Raw genomic sequence first — 27,005 nt, forward strand, 5'->3', positions numbered from 1 at the left:
TTCTTAGTCTAACAATGAGAGGGGAGAGACTGTTTTTACTCAATTACCAGCTCAGTCATAACCACCGACCCATTTGAAGATTTAGAACTAGGTGCCCTCAGATAACTGAACAGTAGTTATGTGATCTGATACCAGTATAGGCACATTGGAACCAACAATCAGATCTATCAATACTGAACAAGTAACACCCAGTCCCATCCCAATAGACAGAGCCATCAGTCAATACGCTTGGCTTATGTGACCTGCAAAACCAATGGTAGTTTCTAAGAACATAGTTTTGGCTTTTTGCTAGCATCAGCTACTCCACACAGTGGAAGATTTTACATACCAGATTTAAGGTTTCATAACATTAGCAGTTTACTTACTGTTTCAATTTGTTTCTGCCACTTAATACTACAGAAGAAGATATTTCATGCATACTTAATTACATACAGGACAAAAAAATTCATTTTAAAAGTTATTAGACATTGTCTAGACCTACTATCCTTATCTGTGTGGATATAATATAAAAGGAATCACTGTGGTTCCCAAAGAAATCCATTGCAGTCTGTCTACAATTATTAATATATACAACTTTTACATATATACAACTACCTTTTACTCATTTGTGCTGCCATAATCTAATTTCTGGGAAGCAACACACTGCAATACATGACAACTACACTTGAAGCATGGGTGACCCTAAAATGATGGTGGTGGTGGTGGTGGTGGTGGTGGTGGTGGTGGTGCAAAGGGCGAAGCTCTACTCCCTTGCCTTGCATTACCCATCCACTTACAAAATTAGTATGAATTCATTTTACAGATAATGTAATATTACCAATAATTACTATGTTACCTCCCGGCTCAAAACAGTTTTTTTTTTTTTTTTTTAAACATAAAAGTAAAACTGATTGGCCAAATTAAGAGACCTCATTTCTACCGTAAACTGCTGACTTATCAGTAATCTTGAAGTAGGGTTAAAATAAACATTAAAGCAAGTTCATATAAATTATTTATTGCTAGTTCATTGCCCTGAATTAACTTAATATGCAACCTGTTAGAACTTCTGCTGAAACTAATTCCTCTTGCCTCTTCTTCTAGTCTTCTTTTAGATTTTTCAGGAACTCAGCTCCAGAATCTCTATTGGGAACTGGAACTGAGGAACAGATGAGGATTATATTTCAGTTGTATTTAGTATGTCTATTAGAAAGGAATAATGGTAGAATGTTGAATTTAAGAATAATTAATGGAAAGGAACACACAAGTGACTTGAATATAAAAATAGAAGAGTACAGATTAGAAATCAAAATAAAAACAAAGATTAAGAATAGCACATTTTGGTTCTTTCTATAAATAGCCAGAACTAAGATGTATAACAATTAAATAACTCAATAATTTAGCTTTCAAGGGATGGTTTTCTACCACTGACACTTCTTCACTGTCTTGTTCATGTAGTTTCTTTCAGTACACAACTTTTGTCACCGACAGTATATACAGCACCTAGCAAATGTTGAAGACCACTGGCGAAAATCAATCAATGAACTCCTGGCCCTGCATTTATTGTACGAAAACTGGTCTGCAAAATATTTTGTGGCTTATTTGTTCTAATATACGCATTATGAAAAGCAAATATTCAAATAACTAATATAGTTTAACAGTTATAATTTCTTAAACATTTTGAGAACCTATTAAAAAAACAATTTTGGGTGTAAAGACCATCCTGTTCAGTAAAGTACTTTTTTTCTTTCTAAATAACGATTCAATAGAATGTATAGCGGCTTAAAATCTGAAAGTTGAAAGTATCATAGAGCCGTTCATTTCTGAGGATGTTCTTTTAGAAATTTTGCACTAAAATAATAAAAAATAAACACTGTATTTAGAAATAATTGAAAAATCTCTGGAATAAGCTACCGTCACCGAACTTGCATTCTTCGAGTAGTACAGGCTTCACTCAACAAATTGCAGGGGTCGATACGTGTTACAGATCGCTGACGGGTGTCTTATCTTTGACGTTAGAGTCACCATCTGAATTGGGAAGCAAGTGTCGTGAAAAATGCAGAAAAAGAAAACCTGTTATACTTTCATTTTTCAGCTTTTATGGAAATAGGCCTATATATCCTATTGGCTAGGTACCTATTTGGAAAAAATTAAATAGTCATAACACCTGCTGTAGTTCAGTGAACAGGGTGGCCCTTACACCCAAAAGAGGGGTACTTTTATAGGTTCTCAAAATGTTTCAAATATTATAACTCATAAACTTTATTCGATATTTCAACGGTTGTTTCTCATAAGTTGTATATCAACACAAATAAGCAAAAAAATATTTGCAGACCAATTTGTACCATAAATGTAGGAATAGGAGTTCATTAACTGATTTTTACCAGTGGCCTTAAACTATTGTTAGGTACTGTAATTTATGGCTTAAATGGTTTGAAGATCGTAACTTCTAAATTGACATTTTGGCACCGTCTAGTGTTTATGCGTGGACGCAAAAACATCCAACATGTCCCAAGATGTCATTCATATCAAATTGTATCGGAAGGGTTCATCTCGAAACCTGGTTGCCAACTCTCTTGTTAACATTCACCACATGGTTAAGTGTATATAGTTGGATGAAACACGGCTCAATACAAGCAATACTCTGGAAAAAGTTTGGGCAGATAATTTTATAGTAGTGCCCACTGAAAAGAGTGGGTAAGAATTGCACAACACGTTAGTACAGCAAACAAATTTGTACCCAACTTATGGGTGAACTGAAGCTTGCCACAAAAAGTTTTTTTTTGCTAGGGGCTTTACGTCGCACCGACACAGATAGGTCTTATGGCGACGATGGGATAGGAAAGGCCTAGGAGTTGGAAGGAAGCGGCCGTGGCCTTAATTAAGGTACAGCCCCAGCATTTGCCTGGTGTGAAAATGGGAAACCACGGAAAACCATCTTCAGGGCTGCCGATAGTGGGATTCGAACCTACTATCTCCCGGATGCAAGCTCACAGCCGCGCGCCTCTACGCGCACGGCCAACTCGCCCGGTGCCACAAAAAGTTAATACTTTGAAGACTGAGTGGGCGAAGTTACATCTTACACTATGGACTGAGCATTTTAGAGCATTTCAACACCTTTTATATAAAAATAAATGATAACCGTACTTCCAGACCCAAACCTGAATTCAGCAATGTTTTCACTTTGCATGCTTACCTTGTCTTTCAATGCTGGAGCAAAATCACTCATCTTTTAAATAAATTAAAAAAAAAAAAAACCCTTTATCTTTCATTTTCTTTTAAATTTTTACAATGTATATTCAAATCATGAAACGTAAGTTAGTTGCACACAGCATGGTACATTTACGGAACACAACATACATAGTAATCATTGATAAATGAAAAATTAACATTAATTACAATTATTTGTGAAAATTGTGAAAATAACTCAAAACATTTCAGGAAACACAAGCCAACATTATATTGCTCACAACAGTAATGAGTCTCTTTCCGCACTGTCTTTCCTAATATAGCTTTCCTGCTTTCAGCAAAAACTTTACATCGTCTCTGTAGCCACTGAGATTTCTCAGATGCAGAAATTTTCTTTGGAAAATGCCTTGCCGACAAGCAATTCACAGTAAAAGCTACATTCATATCTGTGATCAACTGTACACACCTCTGTCAACTAACATTTGTGCTAGTTTGCAATGTAGTCAGAAAGATGAACCAACTGTCCTAGTTTCCTTATACAAGATAAAAGAGCTGATTGCCACAGTCATGAATACATGGAAAAACCACTTTTTTTCCGCCCACTTTATCACTATGGTCTAAACAAGTTTTTGTTCCGATTGTAATCAACAATAGCATCGGGCTTCCTTTTTCAAACACCATGTTTAGTTTTCATGGGAAAATTGGTGGCCATCATTCTCTGCTTAGTTGAAAGTAAGTAAACGTCTCTGGTATCTTTCCATTTTAGTCCAAAGAAAAAGTCATTTCGTTGAATGGAGAGTTAATTCTCTTGATAGTTATTTTATTACCCAAGTAACAATATTTATCCACTTCCTTCAAGACTTCATTTCCTAATGTAATATTTCCTGCATCACATGACTTTGTACGACTGCACTCCATTACTTTTGTTTTGGACTTATTTATTTTCATCTTGTACTCCTCAGCCAAGACTCCGTCCATACAATTCAGCAACTTCTCCAGATTTCTGCAGTCTCAGATGAAATAATATCATTGGCAAATCTCAGGGTTTTGATTTCCTCTCCTTGGATTGTAATTCCCTTTCCAAATTCTTCTTTGATTTCCCTTACTGTCTGTTCTGTATAAACATTGAAAAGGAGAGGGGACAAACTGCAGCCTTGCCTCACCCCTTTCTGGATTGCTGCTTCTTTTTCATACCCTTCGATTCTTATCTCTGCAGACTGATTTTTATATAGATTGTAGACAATTCTTCTTTCTCAGTACGTGATCCCGATCACTTTCAGATTCTCCGCCATGTATGTGGGCTTACCCTTGTTAATTCGATCCTCTAAGATCAGACGTAAAGTCAGGATTGCTCCACATGTTCCTACATTTCTTCTGAAGCAAAATTGATCTTCTCCCAACTTGGTTTCAACTTGTCTTTCCATTCTTCTGTAAATAATACATGTTAGAATTTAATAGGTGTGAGATACTAAACTAATGGTGTGGTAGATTTCACACTTGTCCGCACCGGCTTTCTTGGGAATCGGTATAACAACATTCTGTCGGAAATCGGATGGCACTTCTCCTGTCTCAAACATCTTGCACACTAAATGGAATAACCTTGCTATGCTGGTTTCTCTTAAAGCAGTCAGTATTTCAGAGGGAATGTCATCAATTCCAGGTGTTTTGCTCCTATTTAGGTCAATCAAAGCTCTGTCGAATTCTGACCTCAAAATTGGGTCTCCCATTTCATCAGCATCAACAGCCTCTTCTTCTTACAGAACCATATCATCTACGTCCTTACTTTGATACAACTGCTGTATATGTTCCTGCCATCTTTCTGCATTCTCTTCTTTTCCTAGAAGTGGTTTACTATTTGAGCTCTTAATATTCATACACCTACTTTTCTTTTCTCCAAAGGTTTCCTTGACTTTCCTGTATCCAGCATGAACCAACTAAACAAGTTTTTGTTCCAATTGTAATCAACAATAGCATCGGGCTTCCATTTTCAAACATCATGTTTAGTTTTCATGGAAAAATTTGTGACCATCGTTCTGCGCTTAGTTAAAAGTAAGTAAACAACTCTGGTATCTTTCCATTTTAGTCCAAAAATTAAAGTCATTTCGTTGAATGGAGAGTTAATTCTCCTTGCACTTCTCCTTCAGCCATTCTTCATTAGCTGCCCTGCACTTCTTATCCACTTCATTCTTCAATCACCTGTATTCTTTCCTGCCCTCGTTCATCGATCAGGCCTAGTATCTCCCGAGTTATCCATTGATTCATAGTTGATCCTTCCTTTCTTCATAACATCTCTTCAGCAGCCCTACTGACCGCATTCTTCAAGACTGTTCATTCTTGTTCTACTGTGTTTCCTTCAGCCTTTCCGTTTAGTCCTTGTGCAACATGTTTCTTGAAACAATCCTTCACACTCTTTTCCTTCAACTTGTCTAGATCCCATCTCCTTGCATTCCTTCCTTTCTTCAATTTCTTCAACTTCAGATGGCATTTCATAACCAACAAGTTGTGATCAGAGTCCACGTCTGCTCCTAGGAAAGTTTTACAATCCAACACCTGTTTCCTGAATCTCTGCCTAATCATAATGAAGTATATTTGATACCTTCCAGTGTCTCCAGGTCTCGTCCATGTGTACAGCCATTGTTTGTGGTGTTTGAACCAAGTATTAGCGAGGACTAAATTGTGATTGGTGCAGAATTCAACAAGCCGACTTCCTCTTTCGTTCCTTTGTCCCAATTCGAATTCTCCTACTGCATTACATTCTCTTCCTTGGCCTACTACTGCATTCCAGTCTCCCATCACAATTATATTCTTGCCACCTTCTACATACTGTATTAAATCTTCTATCTCTTCATATATTCTTTCGATTTCCTCATCATCCGCTGAACTAGTAGGCTTATATACCTGAACTATTGTAGTGGGCATTGGTTTGGTGTCTTACCTGCTGCCCTATTTTCTTATTCATTATTAAACCAACTCCTGCATTTCCCCTGTTTGATTTTGTGTTAATAATTATGTAGTCACCTGACTAAAAATCCTGCTCTTCCTGCCAACATACTTAACTTACACCAACTACATCTAACTTTAGTCTATCCATCTACCATTTCAGATTCTCTAATCTACCACAATGATTCAAACCTCTAACATTTCACGCTCTGACTCACAGAATGTCAGTATCCATCTTCCTGATGATCGACCCCTCTCGTGTAGTCCCCACCCGGAGATCCGAATGGGGGACTATTTTACCTCCGGAATATTTTACCCAGGACGAAGCCATCATCAGTACATCATTCATACAGAGAGAGCTGCATGTCCTTGGGAGTTAGTTACGGCTGTAGTTTCCCGTTGCTTTCAGCCATGCAGCAGTATCAACACAGCTAAGTCATGTTTGAGTATTATTACAAGGCCACATCAGTTAATCATCTAGACTGCCGCCCTTGTAACTTCCGAAAGGGTGCTACCCCCCGTTTAGATGAACCATTCGTTAGTCTGGTTTCTCGACAGATACCCATCCGATATGGTTGCACCTGCGGCTTGGCTATCTGCTTCCTTGAGACACGCAAGCCTCCCCACCGCGGCAAGGTCACATAGTTCTCAGGCAAGAATTTCAGACCTATCACATACCAGTGTAACTGCTCATTGGAGACTCTCATGCCCTTCAAAACAGCAAGGAAGAAGGGAAACAAGAATCAGGATGTGGAAGATAAGCAGGATAAGGAAGGCTTTACAAAGAAGCGAGTACAATGGCCACCAGGCATATAAAGTATATGGTAGAATATCATGAAAAATAAGAAGTAAGACCTTATTGAATGAAGTGGAGACATAGACTACTCAAGAAGCATACTGTTTATACCATGTTTCCAAAAGAATGGAAAGAACACCACAAAGATGAATAAAAAAATACAAATACAATAAGAACAGTCTGAATTCAGAAACTGAAGATCAGCAGACATACAAAATGTGTAAAATTGTTCGGAGTATGAGAAGGACATCCGGTCTAGAAAGCCAAGAATAACGGCCAAGAGGATTCGTTGTCCTGACCACAGATACCTCCTAATCTGCAGGCCTTTTGGCTGAGCAGTGGTCACTTGGTAGACCAAGGCCCTTCAAGGGCTGTAGTGCCATGGGGTTTGGTTTTTTATGAGAAGGACATGCTGATGACCTTTATAGATTTGAAAAATATCTATGTCTATTATTTTTTTTTTTTTTGCTATTGGCTTTACGTCGCACCGACACAGATAGGTCTTATGGCGATGATGGGACAGGAAAGGGCTAGGACTGGGAAGGAAGCGGCCGTGGCCTCAATTAAGGTACAGCCCCAGCATTTGCCGGGTGTGAAAATGGGAAACCACGGAAAACCATTTTCAGGTCTGCCGACAGTGGGGTTCGAACCCATGGTCTCCCGAATACTGGATACTGGCCACACTTAAGCGACTGCAGCTATTGAGCTCGGTATTATTATTATTATTATTATTATTATTATTATTATTATTATTATTATATAACTTTTATTCTAACTGCTGGCAGTCATAACACACTAGGATAAATAACATTGTTATTCCTTTAATGGAATATTATTGCATGTCCACCAATTAAATGCTTTAACAATTTAACTCTAATCAAGAATTAGCCATATAAATGTAGTACATGTTTTAGTCTATGTGACCTCCTCCAGCTACAAAATATATAATTTACACTGAACATACAAAATAGTGGTGTACATTGAAGTCATTAAAAATCACTTAAAAAGGGTAAAAACAAGTTTTGCAAATCATAAAAAATTGAATTATCAATCTTAAATAACATGTATAAATTCTAGGAAATTCTTTGATACCAGTTACCTGTTAGCATCACTCTTGATAATGGTCACCAAGAATATACAAAGGGCACTAGGATAGTTTTGCAATATGCAAAAACGGTTGGCTGGACACCCGTTATGGCGAGGGATGAAAAGAGGGGTGAAAACTGGTCTAGAAGACAGCAAGGCGCGACCTTCACACCAGTTGTTACCAAGAAGTAGGATTGAAAGCAAGTTAAGACGTCAGTGTGGTCTAAAGGTGAATATCGCGCAATTATCCGCTACAATTTTGCTCGTAGATTAACTGTTGACCAGTGCCTGAGGGAAATGACTCCTGTGCTGGGGAAAGACTGTCCATATCGGACAACAATTTTCCGCTGGTACAAAGAGTTCCAGAGTTGGGGTTGAAGACGATCCTCGTTCTGGGTGACCGTCTGAATCAATGACTGAGGAAAACATTGAAGCTATGAGGAAAATGTTGCAGCAAGAGAGGCGGTTGACATATCGGCAGGTAGAAGAGACCCTCCACATCCCTGCATCAGCTATTCATTCAATTCTACACGACCATCTCCATGTTAGAAAGGTTTGTTCCCTTTGGGTGCCCCATTCATTTTCAGAGGAACAAAGGGTACATCAAGAGAAATGGTGCCGAGAAATGCTAAAACAGTTTGAAAATGGGCCTTCACGTGACATCAACAGCATTGTTACAGGTGACGAAACTTAGCTTTATTATTACAATGTCCCAACAAAATCCTGTTTGAAGATGAGGGTACTCCTGTGACTGTGCGAAAGTCAAGGTCAGTGAAGAAAAGGATGATTGCAGTATTCTTCACTAAATGGGGCATCCTGACTCGGGTTGTGCTAGAAACACAAAGGACAGTTACTGCGAAGTGGTACAGTTAGACTTGTCTGCCTCAGGTCATCCAGGCTCTCAAGCAGCTCCGTCCAAGGTCACGGCTCAACACTTGGCTCTTGCATCACGACAATGCTCCAGCACATCGTGCTAATGTAACAATGGATTTTCTTGCCAGAGCAGGTTTACTGTGCTTGATCACCCTGCATACAGTCCTGATCTTGCCCCATGTGACTTCGCACTCTTCCCAGAAGTGAAGATGAAGCTGAATGGGCGGCGTTTTGCAACCGACAAGAAGCTTTTGGCAGCATGGGATCAAGAGAGTGAAAATGTAACAAAAGAAAAGTGGCAGAGTTGGTTCAGTGACTGGTTTCGACGTATGGAGAAGTGTATTGAGTGTGGTTGAAATTACTGTATTTTGAAAAGTCTAAAGCGTTCACTCACATTGCAAAACTTTCCTAGTGCCCTTTGTACGAATAATTATACAAAAATCCCATTTTACAAGTCATATGAAATTCACTCATAAAAAAAAGAGACAGTCACAAAGTAACGAGGTACAGTTGGGATGGCCAGTATAGAACATTGATTGACTATGTAATCACGAATAAAGATGGTGGCAGATACATCACAGATGTAAAGGTCATCCCTAGTGAAAGCATGGACAGTGACCACAGATTGCTGGTAGTAGACTTCAAACTTAAGACCAATGAAACGCAGAGAATTATTATGAAAAAACCAAGGGTTAAAAGTTGGAAGTTGCAAAAAGTCCAAATAAAGGAAGAATACAAACTAAGGATTCAACAGAGTCTGTCAAAGGGTGAAGTAACCAACGTTAATGAAGAGTGGAAAGCTTTAAAAGACACCTTTGTGGGAGAAGCCAAAAACCTATATGGAGTTACAAGTTCCATCAAAAGAAAAAAGGAGACACCCTGGTGGAATGATAGAGTGAAAACAGCAGTGAAAGAAAGAAACCAAATAAAGAAGGCACTGGACAAGGAAAAACAAAAACAGGGGCAACGCAATGAACAAGAAGTACAAAGAACATTGTAAGGGAAGAAAAAGAGAAGAAATGGAATGATTTTGAAGACAAACTGGAAGAGGACAGTAGAGGAAATATGAAACTGCTATACAGAGTCGTTTAATGTCAAGAATTTCATTTTGGTCCGTATTGAATCGAAATTTACAATTTAGCTAAGGATAAAAGTTTCCACCTGTTCAATTCAATAAAATAGTGAAGTATTAAAATATCACATATTTATTATCTGTCATTTAGGGACTGGTTTCGGCACCTCCCTGTGCCATCATCAGCCTAGAAAATTTTGCAAGGCTTTTTACATAGCTACATACCCGGTCCCTAAATGACAGATAATAAATATGTGATATTTTAATATTTCACTATTTTATTGTATTGAACAGGTGGAAACTTTTATCCTTAGCTATACAGAGTAGTGAAAAACAAGCGAAGGGTTCAAGAGGCCATAAAAGCAATAGAACATGATGATGGAACTCTGGCACTAGAAGAGGGAGAAATTAAACAGGAACTCAAGATCTATTTCCAAAAGTTGCTGAATGGAGATACAGAAAATATAACAACGGATAGAGGAGAGCTAAGTCGAGGAACCACCACTGAACCATCAATTACATGGCTTGAGGTTGAAAATGTGCTCAAGAGCATGAAGAAAGGAAACAGTGGGCATAGACGAACTTAAGTGCAGATATGCTGAAAGCGGTGGGAATTCCAGGAATCCAATGGCTCTACAGACTGCTCAACAAGATATGGGAGGAAAATACTATTCCTGAGGACTGGAAGATGGGCATCATTGTACCTCTGTTCAAGAAAGGAAGCCAACAAAAATGTACTAATTATTGTGGTATTACACTGCTGTCTCATCCTGAAAACATTGGAAAAAATAATATAGACCAGAATCTTAAATATTGTTGAACCAATTTTGGAAGAAGAGCAGTATGGTTTCAGACCAGGAAGGTCAACTACAGACTTTATATTTGCAATTAGGATACTAATGGAAAAATACTGGGAAAAGAACAAGCCTTTATTTCTAATATTTTTGGACATTGAGAAAGCCTACGACAGTGTACCAAGGGAAAGAATTTGGTAATGCATGAAAGAACTTCAAGTGCGAGACAGCCTCATAGACAAAGTGAAAATGTTGTATAGTGGGAATACAAGTTGTATTCAAGTACGACGTGGTTTGTCGGACTGGTTTGAAACAAAGAGAGGAGTGCAGCAGGGCAGCTCATTGTCACCACTTCTATTTATTATTGTGATGGATGTAGTAATGAAATCTATTAACAGGAAACAAAATGGAGATATCAAAGCCTTCACATTTGCAGAAAGAATCTGTTGCAATCTGGAGTGACTCAGAAGAGGAATTGAGAGAGAAAATGCAAAGCTGGAATGAGGAGTTTAAGAAATATGGTTTAAACATCAGTAAGACCAAGATGGTGGTGATGAAAGTGTATAGGGAAGGTGCAGAACCAACAGTCATGTTAAATGAAGCCCAACTGGACAGCATTCCTATTTTCCAATACTTGGGTAGCGTTTAATCAAACGACAACCTAGCAAAATATGAGGTGAACAATCGAATCAATATGGCAACACAATTTTACCACCAGGGTAAGACACCTGCTGTGGGATGAGCAAATACCTAAGAAAACAAAAATGACATTGTAAAAGTCTTATTATACACCAATTCTTACATACAGTCTCGAAAACACAACACTGACCAATAGAGATAATTCCAAACTCCAGGCAGCTGAAGTGAAATTCCTAGGCACTATGATCCAGAAAACCAGGAAAGACAAGATTAGGAATGAGAAAATTAGAGAAGAAGTAGGAATAAATGATTCTCCCTCAATAAGATTCAGATATCAAGACTGAAGTGGTTTGGTCACACGAAGAGGAGGCCAGTTAACAGAACTGCTAGGAAGAAATTTGACAGTAAAGTAGAAGGAAGACGACTTGTGGGAAGGCCACAAAGGAAATGGATAGATTTAGTTAAGAACGATGTACTGTTGAGAGGTCATGATTGGGACAACTTGGTGGAGGAGGAATGGTACAAGGAGAGGATGAGATGGAGGAGGCTCATATACCACACCCAGGAAACTGGAGATGGTTTAGGATGATGGTGATGATGATGAAACATTGAGCAACATATATAAAAAGTTCAGAAAGTTCTTTGGTGCAATTTGACAATTTGTATCACTCTTAGTGATCATCAACTAAATCATACTGAATCATAGAAGAAAAATATATTTTCCATGTCATTTAAAACCAATCATCAACCTAGAGTAGCATATAAAAAAAATCTATAGTTCTTTAGCATTTTTAATGTTGTTAGTGCAATCTTTAGCAAGCCAGACACAACACGATTTCCACTCATGAGTATATGATGTCAACAAGGAACTGGAATACATCATCCACTCATTTCCTGTGTTGACATGAAACATCACTAGAATGAATTTATTTCAGGTTAATTGGTTGATCCACATCCGACATGCTGCAGAATTTACAGTGATTAGTGAATAGATTTTATTTTAACACACAAATTCAAAATTGGAACTCTTCAACCATTATTCAAAAACAATGTCAACAGTTCAACAACTCTAAAGGCTACTCTAGGTTGAAAATTAATTCCAAATGACTTGTAAAATATATTTTCCTTGAATAATTAGATATATTTTATTTGACTATCATTACAGCAGTCACAATTTCAGAAGGCCCTTTGCCTGGTGTGCTCCTCAGTAAATCACGTAGCTTTCATCCCATAGCGTGCAAATGGAAATGCATCTCCAGTCGACTGTGGTGAGAGATACAGGGTCAGCAACATCACAGTCAGGAAATAAGACTCTTCTTTCTCTCTGTGCGGTCAAGGGCCTTCCCAAGTGGTGTCTTATGGCTTCTGTACACTATTTTGTATGTCCAATGTAAATTATGTTTCTTTGTAGCTGAAGGAGGTCACACAGACCAAAGCCTGTAGTACATTTACTTAATTTTGAGTATTGAATTGGCAGAAAAACAATAATATTCCATTAAAGGAATAAAAATGTTGTATACTTATAAGTCAATACAGAACCAAAAATGAAATATATTCATTTTAACACACTAGGATGTAGAAATTTTTTCTTGCAGGATTTCTTTATCCCACCAAATCCAACAAAATGAAGTTGTCACTTTTAAACACTTTTAAATGTCACCACCTAAGCTGGGATTGAACTCACTAGATATATAGTGAAGGGGCTGCCTGGCCGAGGCAGTAAAGGCGTGCTTGGTTCGCCCGGAAGGACGTGGGTTTGAATCCCCGTCAGGAAGTCATAAAATTTAAGAAACGAGATCTCCACTTCCGGAGGTGCATATGGCCCTGAGGTTCACTCAGCCTACACCAAAAATGAGTACCAGGTTAATTCCTGGGGGCAAAGGCGGCCGGGCGTAGAGCTAACCACTCTACCCCATCACGGGCCGCGGTTAACAAGGGTGGAAGCCTTTACCTTCCACTCCTCCAAGGGCCTTCATGGCCTGTACGGAGGTGACTTTGTCTTTGTACAGTAGGTTTATAGTGACCAACAGAAATACAGTTGGATTCGAACCCACTATCTCCCTGATGCAAGCTCACATCTGCATGACTCTAACCACACGGCTAACTCGCCTGGTATCTGCATCTTAATTAGGGTAAAGAATGTTAATGATGTCCTTTTAAAGTCACGTGCATGTCTCTACAAGGTAATTATTTTGCTTCTCTCTTCTTGAAATAATAAAATATCAAACATAACCACTGTCTTCCCATTGCTTCTCTTACCCAATCATATTGAGGGATATGAAGAGAAGCAACTATAGGACAGGAATTGGTTAAGGCTGTAGTTTGTTCTCCCTCCTATTCAATGTTTATATAGAAAAGCTGGTAGAGGAAATCAAAACTCAGAGATCTGCCGATATGATTTTATTTGAGTCTGTAGATGATCAACGATTTGGAGAAATAGCTGAATGCTAGTCTCAGGAAGGAAGTGCACGATGAAAATAAATCTGAAACAAAAGTAATGGAATGCAGTACAAGTCAGCTGATGCAGGGAATATCAGATTAAGAAATGAAGTTTTAAAGGAAGTAAAAGATTATGGTCTTAAATGAGGTACAGCCCCAGTATTTGCCTGGTGTAAAAATGGAAAACCATCTTCAGGGCTGCCGATTGTGAGATTAGAAACCACTATCTCCCAAATGCAAGGTCACAGCTGCGCAACCCTAATTGTACGGCCAACTCACTTGGTGGAAGTAAATTAATGCTGTTACTAGGGTTGTAGTGTAACTAATGTTGGCAGAGGCAGCTTAGCCAAGCAAGGAAAACAGATGTGTGTATTTGAAAGGAATTTCTGAACATCTCTGAGAGTAACCTGGTGATGCATGGCAGAGAAACGTGGACTATAACTGCACAGGATAGTATAGGATAGGATAGGATAGGATAGGATTGCATAGGGGTGTAGGGTCTGATGACCTAAACCTACCGCACTCTACAGCTGACACCCACCTGTTTGTAGCAGCACTCACTCTTACTAATCTAGGGTGAAACATTCACAGTAAAACTCCTTCCATTACCTTTGCTACAGTCTCATTCTCTTTTTCTCAATGAACTATCAGAGTGAGCAAAGATACAGCATTTGCACTTGAAATGTTGCACCTGATCAAATGTAATTTCAACTATCCAGTATTCTTACATTTCCCCCCAACATCACTTATCTTTGAAAGACTGATCTTTTATAACTCCCTAATTGTTTGTCCAAGATATGAAATGTTTTACCAGTTGATCAACATGATCATATCATCATACACCTAACTACTAGCAGATTTCTGCTTTACAGTTCTCATCCATACAAGTGTAATATTTCAGGAGATCATCCACATAATGAACAGTAGCAGTATACCTATTCTCCTGCAGATCAATTTTTCACAAAATATTACTTCTGATTGTCTATTACTGCTCTCAACCACCTGGAAGACACCTGAACAAAATACTGATCCTATTATTCTATAGCCTGTTTACTATTCTCTTTACTTCTTCCATCAGAATTCTGTTTCCATCATAGCTATTACTGGAAAAGTATTTATTTTCGTCAAGCATGTTTCCAAAACTTCCATCAGTCCAGTTCTTCATTAGAATCTACTCTGGATACACAGTAACCTCTTCAAAATTTCTCCTTTACTCCATTAAAATTCATAATTACATTTCAAAAGGATTTCTCTACACCTAATTTTCCCCATTTATTTCTGAAGCCCTTTCATAAAAATTATTTAACTCTGATCGTTCCTTTATACAAGGCTCTCTCTCTCTCTCTCCTGTACTGCTCTTCTGAATGCACCATCAACACACATTTCTTTCTGTTTTCCATTTATTTGTTGCCTTAGGTTCTACATTACATTATGATTAAAATGTACTCTTTTTTATTTCACCACTTTACGAACTACTGATCAAAAATAATACCTTGCTACTTCTAAACCTGCATCTCAACATTTCTCTGATTCTATTTCAAAGTCCTGAACATCATAACTGCCTAATCTCAGGAACTTTTCACTGATCATATCCATGTATTTCTATCCAATCTCATTGTTTTGATATTTTTCCAGATAATTTGTTAACATATACAGCCAGTATTCAATTCTTAGTTGATTTTAGTATGCTATTGGTTGTGAAACAAACAATAAATTTCCCAAATGATGTGCATTTTCAACAAATTTCGTGAATTAAAAGTTAGTAATGATAATCTATTATTGAACTGATAAGCATAATCTCACAACTATACTGCTGAATATTCTTGTACTTCATTTAATTTGCAACAGCCTCCACCATACCATACCCATGTAGCAATTGTCTCAAATACCTTCCACATTTTCTCCAGATTCATCCAAGATCTTTTTCATATCTACTATTCAGTTTCCTAACCCAGAATCTAAATCAACCAATAACACAACACTATTTTTTTCCCTGCTGGTTCTCATAAGTATCTGATAAAACTTATCCACCTGGTTCTGACTTGTAGCAAATATTCTGCACCACATCCAGCACTAATGGTACCAATTACCAAATTGACTTAAATATATGGATATACTCTATTCACTCGTGTTGGTAACACTGTCAATAATAAGTAGAACTAGCAAGTCTTAGTATATACATTTACGAAGAGAGCTCCAGCCCCAGTGTCAATTAACTGGATAGTTCAGGTGAGTCTGTTACACATGAACAGTCATGAAATATTCATGTTATTTTCCCTCAAATCCCATCTCTCCTAAGCACATCAACAAGCAAAGACAGGTATGCCAAATTCAAGAGAATACACAATATTTCATTGGTAAGATAGCAAACAGTCTTAGCATTGTTGAAGATTATAACTGCTCCTCATATACAGGTATTCCACTGTTGACATATAGTCAAGCAAAATTAATCAGCTCATTCCTATAATACAATACTTGCAGTTTGTGTCTCCAGCATAGTTTTGAAATTTATTTATTTATTTATTTATATCATGTCGGAAGTGTTACATATAAAGATGTACACAAAAAAAAGTCTATAGAAAATAAATATAAATAAACGGTGCACCAAAGGTTCATACTATGGTGCACCAGAAATCAGCAACGTCTAGTGCATTCCTCATCGCCTCAAGCAGCTCGGCCGTAGTTTGCACTTCACCACAGTCACACAAAACAGAATCCACAGAATATCCCCACTTGTGCACATTGATCTTGCAGCCTATTTGGAGATCTCCAAGTTGTCCAGTACTCCATGAGCTGGTAATTCTTCACAAGGTGTTTTCTATCGTCCAAGATGCTCAACCCTAGTTTGCCACAAAGTGAGTCTTGCATGCTGTTGTTTTCCTTCAAGTTTCTGTGTGGCCTTTAAGGAACTTTTGCGTGATCCTAACCGTGATGGTGCTGGTTGGAGTTTATACAGTGGATGAGCTTGGGATTTTAATCTGGTGTTGTTCTCCGTATGGGCTGCTACCTCACATCGGACATCAGGACGTGCGACACCAGCAAGATAGTACAATTTTTCTCGCAGTGTAGGTCTAGACAGCCTGCGATGAAGCAACACGTTTCATTGATTGTCACGTCTACTTCTTTCGTATGGCAAGATCTGTACCATTCTGGGCAAGCATACTATGTTGCTGAGTAACATAATACTAGTGCTGAGTTTCTCACTGTCTGGCTGTGCTCCCCAGATTGTTCCAGTCAGCTTCCATACCACGTTATTCCTGACAGCCACTTTGTTTTTGGTGTTCATACAATGTTTTCTATAAGAAAGTGTGCTATCTAAAGTAACCCCAAGACATTTTGGGGTCTCACAATGTTCCAGCTTGATCCCCCTCCCCATATGATATTCAGGTATCTAGCAGCCTGTTTACTCTTCAAATGGAAAACACAAGTTTTGAGTTTTTGCAGGATTTGGCTTCAATTGATTATTCCTGTAGTATGAGGAAAGATCTTTCAGAGCACTAGTTAAAGCTATCTCAATCTCTTCAAACTGTCAGCTTGTAGCAGTGAGAGGAAAGTCGTCGGCATAGATGAAACTCTGAGATCCTTTGGGTAATGGTTGATCATTCGTGTAGTTGTTACAAAGGGCTGATGCAAATACATTACCTTGAGGTAATCCATTTTTCTGCACTCTCCACCTGCTTCTCATTCCTTGGAATTCCACAAAGAACCTTGTTTTGTAGGAGGTTTTTGATCGAACAGGTAAGCTGATAGTCGAGAGTGATTTCGTAGAGTTCTACCACAAGGAGATTATGTTTGACAGTGTCATAGGCTGCCAAGAGTACCCGTTATCTTCCGCCTTTCAAAACCATCTTTGATTTGTTGAGTTAATTTGAGGAACTGTGATGTGCAGCTCATACCTTCCCTGAAACCAACTTGTTGAGGAATGAGATAAGGTTCGATTTTGTCCATCATTCTTTGAAGGATGAGTCTTTCGATTAGCTTACAGAGATGACATAGTAATGAAATGGGATCATTCTTGTCTTTACCAGGCTTAAGGATGGCAATAACCTTAGCTTTCCTCCAAACGTTTGGTATCTTGAGTGACTGGATGCAGTTGTTCATTAATTGCAGGACCCAAAGCTTTGTAGTGGGACCATAGTTCTTAACTTGTTCAATTCGTATGTCATCGAGACCAGCTGCCTTGCCATTTTTTTAATTTATTCAAAGCCATTTTGAGTTCAGGAAGAGTAAAAGGTTGGGAAAGATTGCTACTCTCCAGCTCAAGTTGGCATATCAATGACTTCTTTCTTATCTTAGAAGAGTTACCAGTAGTGAGCTGGGATTTAGAAGCTGTTTGTGGCAACATATCTCTCGTCTATGTTCGATTGTGGTGTAGTTATTGTTGTTGTGGAGGTCTTGTACCAATATGTCTGAAGGCTTGCTGTGTTCCTAAATTCAAACTCAAGACCTGCAGTTTATTATATTAAAATTTACTGGAGTACATCACAGTTGGATTATATAACACAAATTTTTTTTCATGACGAAGGTTCATACTAACATGACACATATCAGCCACAGAACATTCTCAAAGCTAAACCAACATGACATAGAAGCAAAGAAACCAAACGAAGATAGAAGAATGGAATCTAAGCAACATGAACTTTTAATAAGCATTTTAATGTGTTAAAACTTTTTAAGTGTTTTATATTGTGGCCCATATGTTTTAATGTGTTCTGTATACTCATGTTCTAACTTACTGCAACTTTTTACCTTTGACCACAAAAATTTTAACTTCATGCTACTGTATACTGCATTTCCATTCCCCATTAGACATCCGGATGTCTAACACAATAACAACTTGTGATTTTGTCTAATGGCTGGAAACTAATCATGTACTAGCTGATGATGGCCCTTAAGGGCCGAAACCGGTACTAGTGTAATCTACTTACAATAAATCGTGTATTGATTGGTGGAAAAACACATTTTTTGTCTATACATATAGTGGTACTATAATCACAGGTACTGGAAACCCACAGTGAACCGCTCTCTGCTGCTACTAATCACAAACCTATTGTGTACGTAACATAGTGGTACTACTCGCAAGTAAAGGCGACCCATGGCTTTCCCTGCATGATGGTACTAATCACAAGTAGTTTTATGGCTCTAATTCAATCATCCCTTGGTCGCCCCTTCCAACAGGCAGGGGATACCGTGGGTGTATTCTTCGTCTGCGTCCCCCACCCACAGTGGATAACGACCATTCTGAAAGCATGTGATTTGATGGTGATGATGATGATGCTTGTTGTTTAAAGGGGCCAACATCTAGATCATCGGCCCATAATGGTACAAAATGTAATGACAATTTAAAAGTTCAAAATCATCCACTGATCAGATTAAAAAATACGATGAAGAATGAATGGATTTGAATTTAAAACAATCAGTGGATATGACCCAGAAACTATCATAAACAATAGTATTACTGACCAAGGGACTGCTTCTAAAGCTCAATCCTGAATTGAGGATGCTTGTTGTCTAAAGGGGTCCAAAATCCAGGTCAACGGCCTCTCAGAATGGTACTTATCGCTAGTAAAGTAGAACCATGGTATTTGTCATGGTGCGGTACTAATCAAAAGTAGTGTATACTCACGGTGTTCCACACATTATGTTACTACTCACAAGTATTGTATGTTGCACAGGTAACGCAGACTTACGGCGTTTCTCACATAATGGCACCACTCATAGGCAACGCAAACCCATGATGTTCCTCATCTAAGTGAACTAACCATGGGCGCTGGTATTCCCGTGGTGTTCCTCATATAGTGGGTACTAACAACAGGCAACGCAGACCCACGGCGTCGCTCATATAGTGGTACTAATCACAGGCAACTCCCAGACCCGTGGTGTTTCTTACAGTGGTACTAATCATGGGTACTGGAAAACCACAGTGAACCAATCTCTGCTGCTACTAATCACAAACCTATTGTGTACCTAACATAGTGGTACTACTCGCAAGTAAAGGCGACCCATGGTGTTCCCCGTGTGATGGTACTAATCACAAGTAGTTTCATGGATCTAATACAATCATCCCTTGGTCACCCCTCTTAGTCGCATCTTATGAGAGAGAGAGAGAGAGAGAGAGAGAGAGAGAGTGTGTGTGTGTGTGTGTGTATTCTTCGTCTGCATTCCCCACCCACAGGGAGTACAAAATAATGAGGTAAAGTGAAAAAGTTACCTAAAAGTTAAAAAATGGCAAAAAATTACATACTAAATATGCATTCCTGTATTCAGGAGGGTATGATCTGGATTTATGTGTATGTTAGCAATGTGTATGCTGTAACAATTAAAAGATAAGATGTCACCAAAATCTAGGCCATGTTTATGAGAATATTTAGGGATTGTGGTAAGGGTATAAAGGAGATGACATACAAGTCACTAGTAGGACACCAATTAGAGTATGGCTCCCATGTGTGAGACCCTCACGAGGATTACGTTATTCAAGAATTGGAAAATGATCCAAAGGAAAGCAGCCCAATTTGTTCTGGGTGATTTCTGACAAAAGAGTAGCATTACAAAAATAATGCAAAGTTTGGGCTGGGAAGACTTGGGATTAAGGAGATGAGCTGCTCAACTAAGCTGTCATTCCATGCTGTCAGTGATGGCATGGAATGACATTAGTAGGAAAAAAGAAGCTTGAATGTAGTTTAAAAAAAAAGTAGATATGAAGATAAAGTTGTAATTCAAGAGGACAGATTCGGGCAAACATTTGTGTATAGGATGAGGAATTAAGGATCAGAATAATTTACTGGGGGGGGGGGAGTCAAAAAATGTCCAACTTCTTTGAAATTATCTAAGAAAAGACTAGATAGCAGCAATGATAGAGAATCTGCTACCTGGGTAACAGCTCTAAAATTGTTTGATGGACTGAAGCAGAAATTTATGAACATTTTATTTCAATGGTTGATTTTTGCAATAGCAAATTTATGGCTTAAAAGATTTCAAGCTGGGAATTTCTTGAGGCTATCAGCTGTCATTGAAATATTAAACATATTCCAATATTATCAATTAAAGCTATTTCATTTCAACCTAACTGAAATGGATGAATCTAGGCTCTGAACAGCTACCCACCTTACTTGGCCACTTGAATATATCCACATCGTTCTCACCATTGTAAAATATGTTATTGAGGGGGTGCATTGCTAAATATAATATCTTTTATTGTATGGTAAGCATGCAAAAATCTGTTAATATGAAGGACATTTATTATTCATCTAATGCAAACATATACATATTTAGATGCACACACAAACACACATTATATATAAATATTTTGTTAAAGCTCTTTGTTCCAGCTAATTTCATGAAGTAAATTAACATCCATCTGGACGTTCTAAATTCTCACAGGAAGGAAATAAACAGCCAAATCAAGCCTTCAACATGTTTTAACATGGATCTGTGCTATGTGCAGGTAGCAATTTATTTCTGACCAGGGAGTTCAGGAATATACACTGATAAGAGTAATTTTATGCAATATATATTCAGGAAATGGCCAATGAGATATAAACTACTAACACAATTCATATGTAATAAATTATTCAGTCACAAGGGATATATTTGGTAGTAGAAGTAGTATCAGAATATTCTATTCATTACCTGTTGATGGAGCTATAATGCCTTGTATTTGAAGGCACATCTATTTTAATCACTGTACATTAACACAAAACAAACTAAATTACAAATTTCTGTGCAAGTATTTACTGTACACAAGCTACTATCCTCTTCTAGATGTCTAACAGTACTTCATAAATGAATAATATTGTTATGTAGTGATACTTGTAAGTTTATTATGGATAAGTACCTAAAGAAAATATTTCAATCCAGCATACCTGATACTGTAAATAACTGTGAGGCCAATGCACTTAAATCAGTACTTGGGTATACAAAACAAACGCTTTGTTTTGCACTAACTCTGCATCACATTGTTATAATTACCACTTATTTGCCAGTGTGTATCAATAATCTGTCAAGAAATTTTGGTTTGAAATCTAACCCAAATGAAGAAAATTGCAAAGATGGCAGAGAAAATGTAAAATAAGCTTTATGTATCATAATGACATAATTTGAAATATCCCTTCACTTAATACTTATCTTAAGGAATATTGGAGTTCCAACATTTTGCTCTGGAAAGACGTTCTTTAATAAATCAGTAAATCTAATGAGAAAGCTTTCTCTCATTAAAGCATATAATAAGAAGATTCGATCCCACAACCTTGAGCTGTCTGTTAATCAGATTAGATGTGTGAGATGATAGTCATTTTAAAAGAAATTAAAAAGAAAACTTCATATCTTATGTAAGGGTATCAATTAATCATCAACTTACATTACAGTACATGGTAACACAATTTGAAGTTTCGTTGTGGACCTGACGCAATAAATCGACAGAATTTTAGGAAGTAAACTCAAGAGAATCTTGTCAACTTTAACCACTGACTTCTGAATAAAATAATCATCAGGCAAATCCAATTAAATCAGTACTTTGGTGTACAACACTAATGGTTTGTTTGCTTGGAACTCTGTTCCCGAAGGGCAACAAAAATCCAAATCTGAACATCTGCAGACAATAATACGAACATAATTATACATGAACCTAACTAATGCTGCCAAAGAATTCCTAATTCCTCTTAGAAATATGAAATCTTCCTCCTGAGATTTCAAGATCGTGATCATCTGTTAAGAATATTCATAAGAAATTATGCAATACTTGACATGGTGGACACACATATTCTCTACAAAAAGTATCTACTTGAACTTCAATAGAACAAATTGTAATAGCCACTAAAGCATGAAACTGGAAAATGTTTAGTTTAAATGAAAGATTTTCAAAGACATTGATTAAAAATAGGAATACAGGAACAAAACAGTTAGTGAGAAAAAAAAGTCCAACAATATTTTAAGTATTTATATAAAAAGTGACAAGTTTAAATACTGAAGTTCCAATCTAAGTGGAGCAATAAGTTACAAAAATCAAATTTTTGCATATAGAATTTATTTGAAAAGTAAGTCTGACGCAATAAATCACTTTAATATAATGAGACTATTATGTAGTAAGAAGTTACATGTTTATATGATTCTACATACCAATAATACTTTTGCAATAACCATCTCATCCAGGCCCACACTGTACTAGGCACATACATATTCTCCATAGAACGATAGCCACTTTCATGAGAAGGTAGAAATTGTGAAAGACCAACCCACAGAAACCTTGAATATCTTTATTCTCCCAAGGTTTGTGCCACCTCACATCTCATCTACAATGGCAATAAATGTGGTGGTCGTTAAAGGGGCCTAACATCTAGGTCATTGGCCCCAAGCTAATAAAGGTACTGTGCAAGTAAGCCTGACATCAAGGGCAATTATTGATTATAATCATTAAATTATATTTAGCCTTGTTTGCCATACTTCTCTAATGCAAGCTGCTTGGCTGAGATACCAAATAAAGTTCAGCTGGTTTAGTTATTTCACTTGCAGCTGTTGTGTACCTAGCTAATATAACCACTGCTACAGGCAATCATCAATATACTACTGAAAAAATAACTCTGTTTTACAATTACAGAGATGTCAACCTTCAAAAGTGGTCATCAGTATTGCGTATCTCAGAAGAGATGGCGAGGAATGCGACATCTTGGGCAAATTACAATATGCAATTTCAAACAATATCATGTTGTCCTATCCCTACAATTTAACAAACAAAATAATTACACACACAAACATAACTAAGTTACTTTTCTTGCAACATCTTCATAGTTGATTTTTGCCTCAGAGAGATCATTCTCAGAAAACTGTTTTTGATAGCAATCTCGGAGCAAGGTAACATTTTTCATTTTCCACCAGCAGAGCACTAAGAGTCCTTGTAGTCATATTTGATCAAATGTCAGGGCGATTCTTGCAAACAATATTGAATATTCACTCAGTTGAAGCACTTCTGTGAGGTATCACTAAAATGGCAAGCATCACTTGAGGAAGAACTGAATATTTGATGTTTCGAGAAGCATCTTTCAGCTTTGAAATTTTATGCTACATCCACTGCTTCACAGTTTGAAATGTCTTCATTTAATGCTTCATACAAGGTAAATTTCACTTCCTGTTTGTCTTGGTCAGTGTTCTCATGATACAATATTTTTTTAAAGCAGCACTGAAGAAAACGAAGTGGCTGGTCTTAATGAACCACTACTTATGCATGCTTTTATTACTACTTTGAAGAACTGTCTCATGTCATGTCCAGATAAACTGTCAGCCTCACTTAATGTGTTGTCTTGTTGCAACTTCAGTTACAAGATCGTTGCAATATTTCTGACAACTCCCGCTATTGAACTTTATTGGTAATGCACTTCAAACTTACTTCTAACTGCTTTCCAATCTTTCCAAATTTCACAAATGTCACCATTAAATCCATCAACAATCCATTGTATCTGGCCACTTCATGTATGGAGGGAACTTCTACATGCAACATGATGTACTCTGTGAAAATGGGGAGTGTGTTCTACAGAAATAACAAGTAAAGTTTAGTGGCATCATTTTCCATTGCTGTTTTCACTGTAAGAAATTTGCTATTGCTGACTTCTCTGATTTATCTTCATCACCAACATGAAACAACAATTTTAATGGGCCCAAGTGTTCTAATACCCTGTTTATTGAATCCATGAGAGATAACCACCTTGTGCTGACTCAAGATTTTGTGGAGTTTGAGCTCAAGTCCACTAATTTCCTGATATATCTTCAATTGTTTTTCATTTTTGGAGCTTCTTTCAAGAAGATTTAGCGTCCTATTAGAGAACAAATGGACAAAACTATCCAAAACTTCATCAGATCGCTAAGAAAGTATTATGTATGCAAGCATCAAGTTCAGATTCAGAGAGAAATTTCAGTTCAGCGGGCTTCATTTTCAACGCACGACGGTCTCGTCTACAACCAGACAATGCAGATACTCTTCTTTTAATTCACAGTCATTCCATTCACCACCATTATCGATGACCAATAAACTATGCACACTAAGTAAAAACTATGTTCAGGTTTGTTTTTGTTGTTGGCATACTGCACATCATTTCAGTTTGCATTGTTACGTGCTCAACCGACCATCAACCTTGTCGCAGCCCCTTCGGTATTACCTGAAAGGGGATGACTAATGCAGCTCGGGGAGCTTCCCAGCCCGCCCGAGGACATGCCACAGCCCTTCCTATATTGTTCCCTTCAAATAGTTTCTACATGTGATTTCTGGAAGATACGACGAGAAGGTTCGATCTCCAGTCGAACCCTGTATGATCTAGTGCCCAACATCAAGGTATAAATACAATGCCCTGCGAGCGAGCGGTTGTTGTGGTGTCGGAGAGACTAGTGTGTAGGTGGAGACGACAGAACGGAAGACGTGTATTACCTGAGAGAACAGTGTACTTCTGTGGACTGAGGATCGCCGTGAACCAGCGAGGAAAGCTGCTATCGCGAGTGTAAAGGTAAATGGACCTGTGTTAATGTTCACTGTTGTGAGAATCATCCTGCTTTTGAATACTGTTGAGTTGTTTAGTTGTTCACTGCATGTGACTGAATTACTGGACACTCCGTGGAATCGAACCAACGAACAGTCATCGTGTGTTGTGTAGCCAGTGGCAATGTGTTCAAATCCACCAGTCTGCACACAGCTGCTATACGAGTTGACTGGACTCCGGAAAGTGAAAGTAAGGATTATAGCTGTCCCCAGGTAATTCCAGCCGGCCAGGACTCCCTGGTGTGTGTACAGAAGAGAGATTTTTAAATAGACAGTAATTAGTAAGTGTGGCCATTCACAGTTGGTTAGAATCGCGCGCGTGTGTGTGGGTGTGTGTGCATTTATTAGGTCATACTGAAATAAATTGGAGTAATGAAACAGAGGGAGTTGTATTCGTAACAGTATTTTATTTCGAGTTAAATGCGAATGGAGTCCTATCAATATGCTTTGTGTTATTTAGATTAATTTTCAGTTAACTTGATGTCAATTGCAGATGAATATTAGTTTATAATAAAGTTTCTGTTTGTGTTTCTATCATTATTATTATTATTATTATTATCATCATCATCATTATTACAGTGCATGAGAGATCTCTATAGTTTTATTTCAAAATGCGATTAGCCTACTTTGGAATACGTTATTAGCGTACGGGAATTCATATTGAAGCGTTATTGTGGGAAAGTAGTCAAGATTATTCTACTGAGCCCATTGTGGGCTGTACGAGACCAGTGCTATGGGCTAGTAAGTGGCCACGTCAGAAGGGAACTACACTGCACGGGCTGGGCTGCCGGAGCCCGTGGGTTTGAAGTGCTGTGCGGTGGGCCTCTCTGCAGGACTCTGACCTGGATACTAGAGGTGTTCATTATTTGAACTTGAGACGGAACAAGATGCGCCTTGCTGCATATGGAACCACGATTATGCATGAGTGGATATGTAATCTAAAATGCCTGAGTTGCTCTAATTCTTTCTGCGGGTAAATGTACATCTTTATCAGACACCACATTCAATATCATATAACCACTGCCTGTGTTTACTGATATGTTGGTGATGAAGGAAATAATTCCTTACAGTCTTATAGAGTATTTGCATCAAAATTAGGTACTTCAGTATATGACGGTGCAATGTGTAATTATGTCTAATTGTATGCAACAACTTTAAGATAATGTTCGGAACGCAACATAAGTCGTGGATGTACATTATTTTGACGAGATGCCACATAGCACAGCCCGCTGTGTTCTTTATTCAAAAGGAGTAAAATACGTCAGCAGAAATACTTCTGGGATGATCCGGCACTTAAAAACACATAATATCAATGAAGGGGAATCATCACGGAACACCTCAGGCCCGGTAAGCATCGCAAGAAGCTATGCTGCCGACAACAGTTGTGAGGTATCCAGGTAGGTGTACATCCTATCTATAGTTATTAACAAATTATAGGGGTTATTCAGCTAAGATGTCTACTTGAAATAACTTGTGAACCGTTTAATATACTGACATTCTGTTTATACTTTTGTTAATGGTATTAAGGGGCTCATAGTTCAACATGCTGTAGGCTAGGCTTTTTAAAAAATGTATAGGCAAACACGTTTCCATATGAGAACTGCTAATGATATACTATCAAGCTATCGCTCATAGTTACTGGGACATCGCACAGCGCAGGAGAATTGGTCTCGAGAGTGTTGC

General features: G+C 37.9%; 1 protein-coding gene across 7 annotated transcripts in view; it reads right to left on the minus strand.

Annotated features, from left to right (window-relative positions):
• Positions 1-973: 973 nt before the first annotated feature.
• The window catches only part of LOC136862768 (zinc finger protein 431), a 277,839-nt gene continuing 251,807 nt past the window's right edge, over positions 974-27,005 (minus strand). For all 7 annotated transcript variants that reach the window (XM_067139010.2, XM_067139004.2, XM_067139005.2 and 4 more), the window contains one exon: positions 974-1,135. In XM_067139010.2, the coding sequence (XP_066995111.1) occupies positions 1,097-1,135 (39 nt within the window). In that variant the 3' untranslated portion in view covers positions 974-1,096. The remainder of the gene's footprint in view (positions 1,136-27,005) is intronic.

Source organism: Anabrus simplex, chromosome 2, assembly GCF_040414725.1.
Source record: "Anabrus simplex isolate iqAnaSimp1 chromosome 2, ASM4041472v1, whole genome shotgun sequence".
Classification (NCBI taxonomy): Eukaryota; Metazoa; Arthropoda; class Insecta; order Orthoptera; family Tettigoniidae; genus Anabrus; species Anabrus simplex.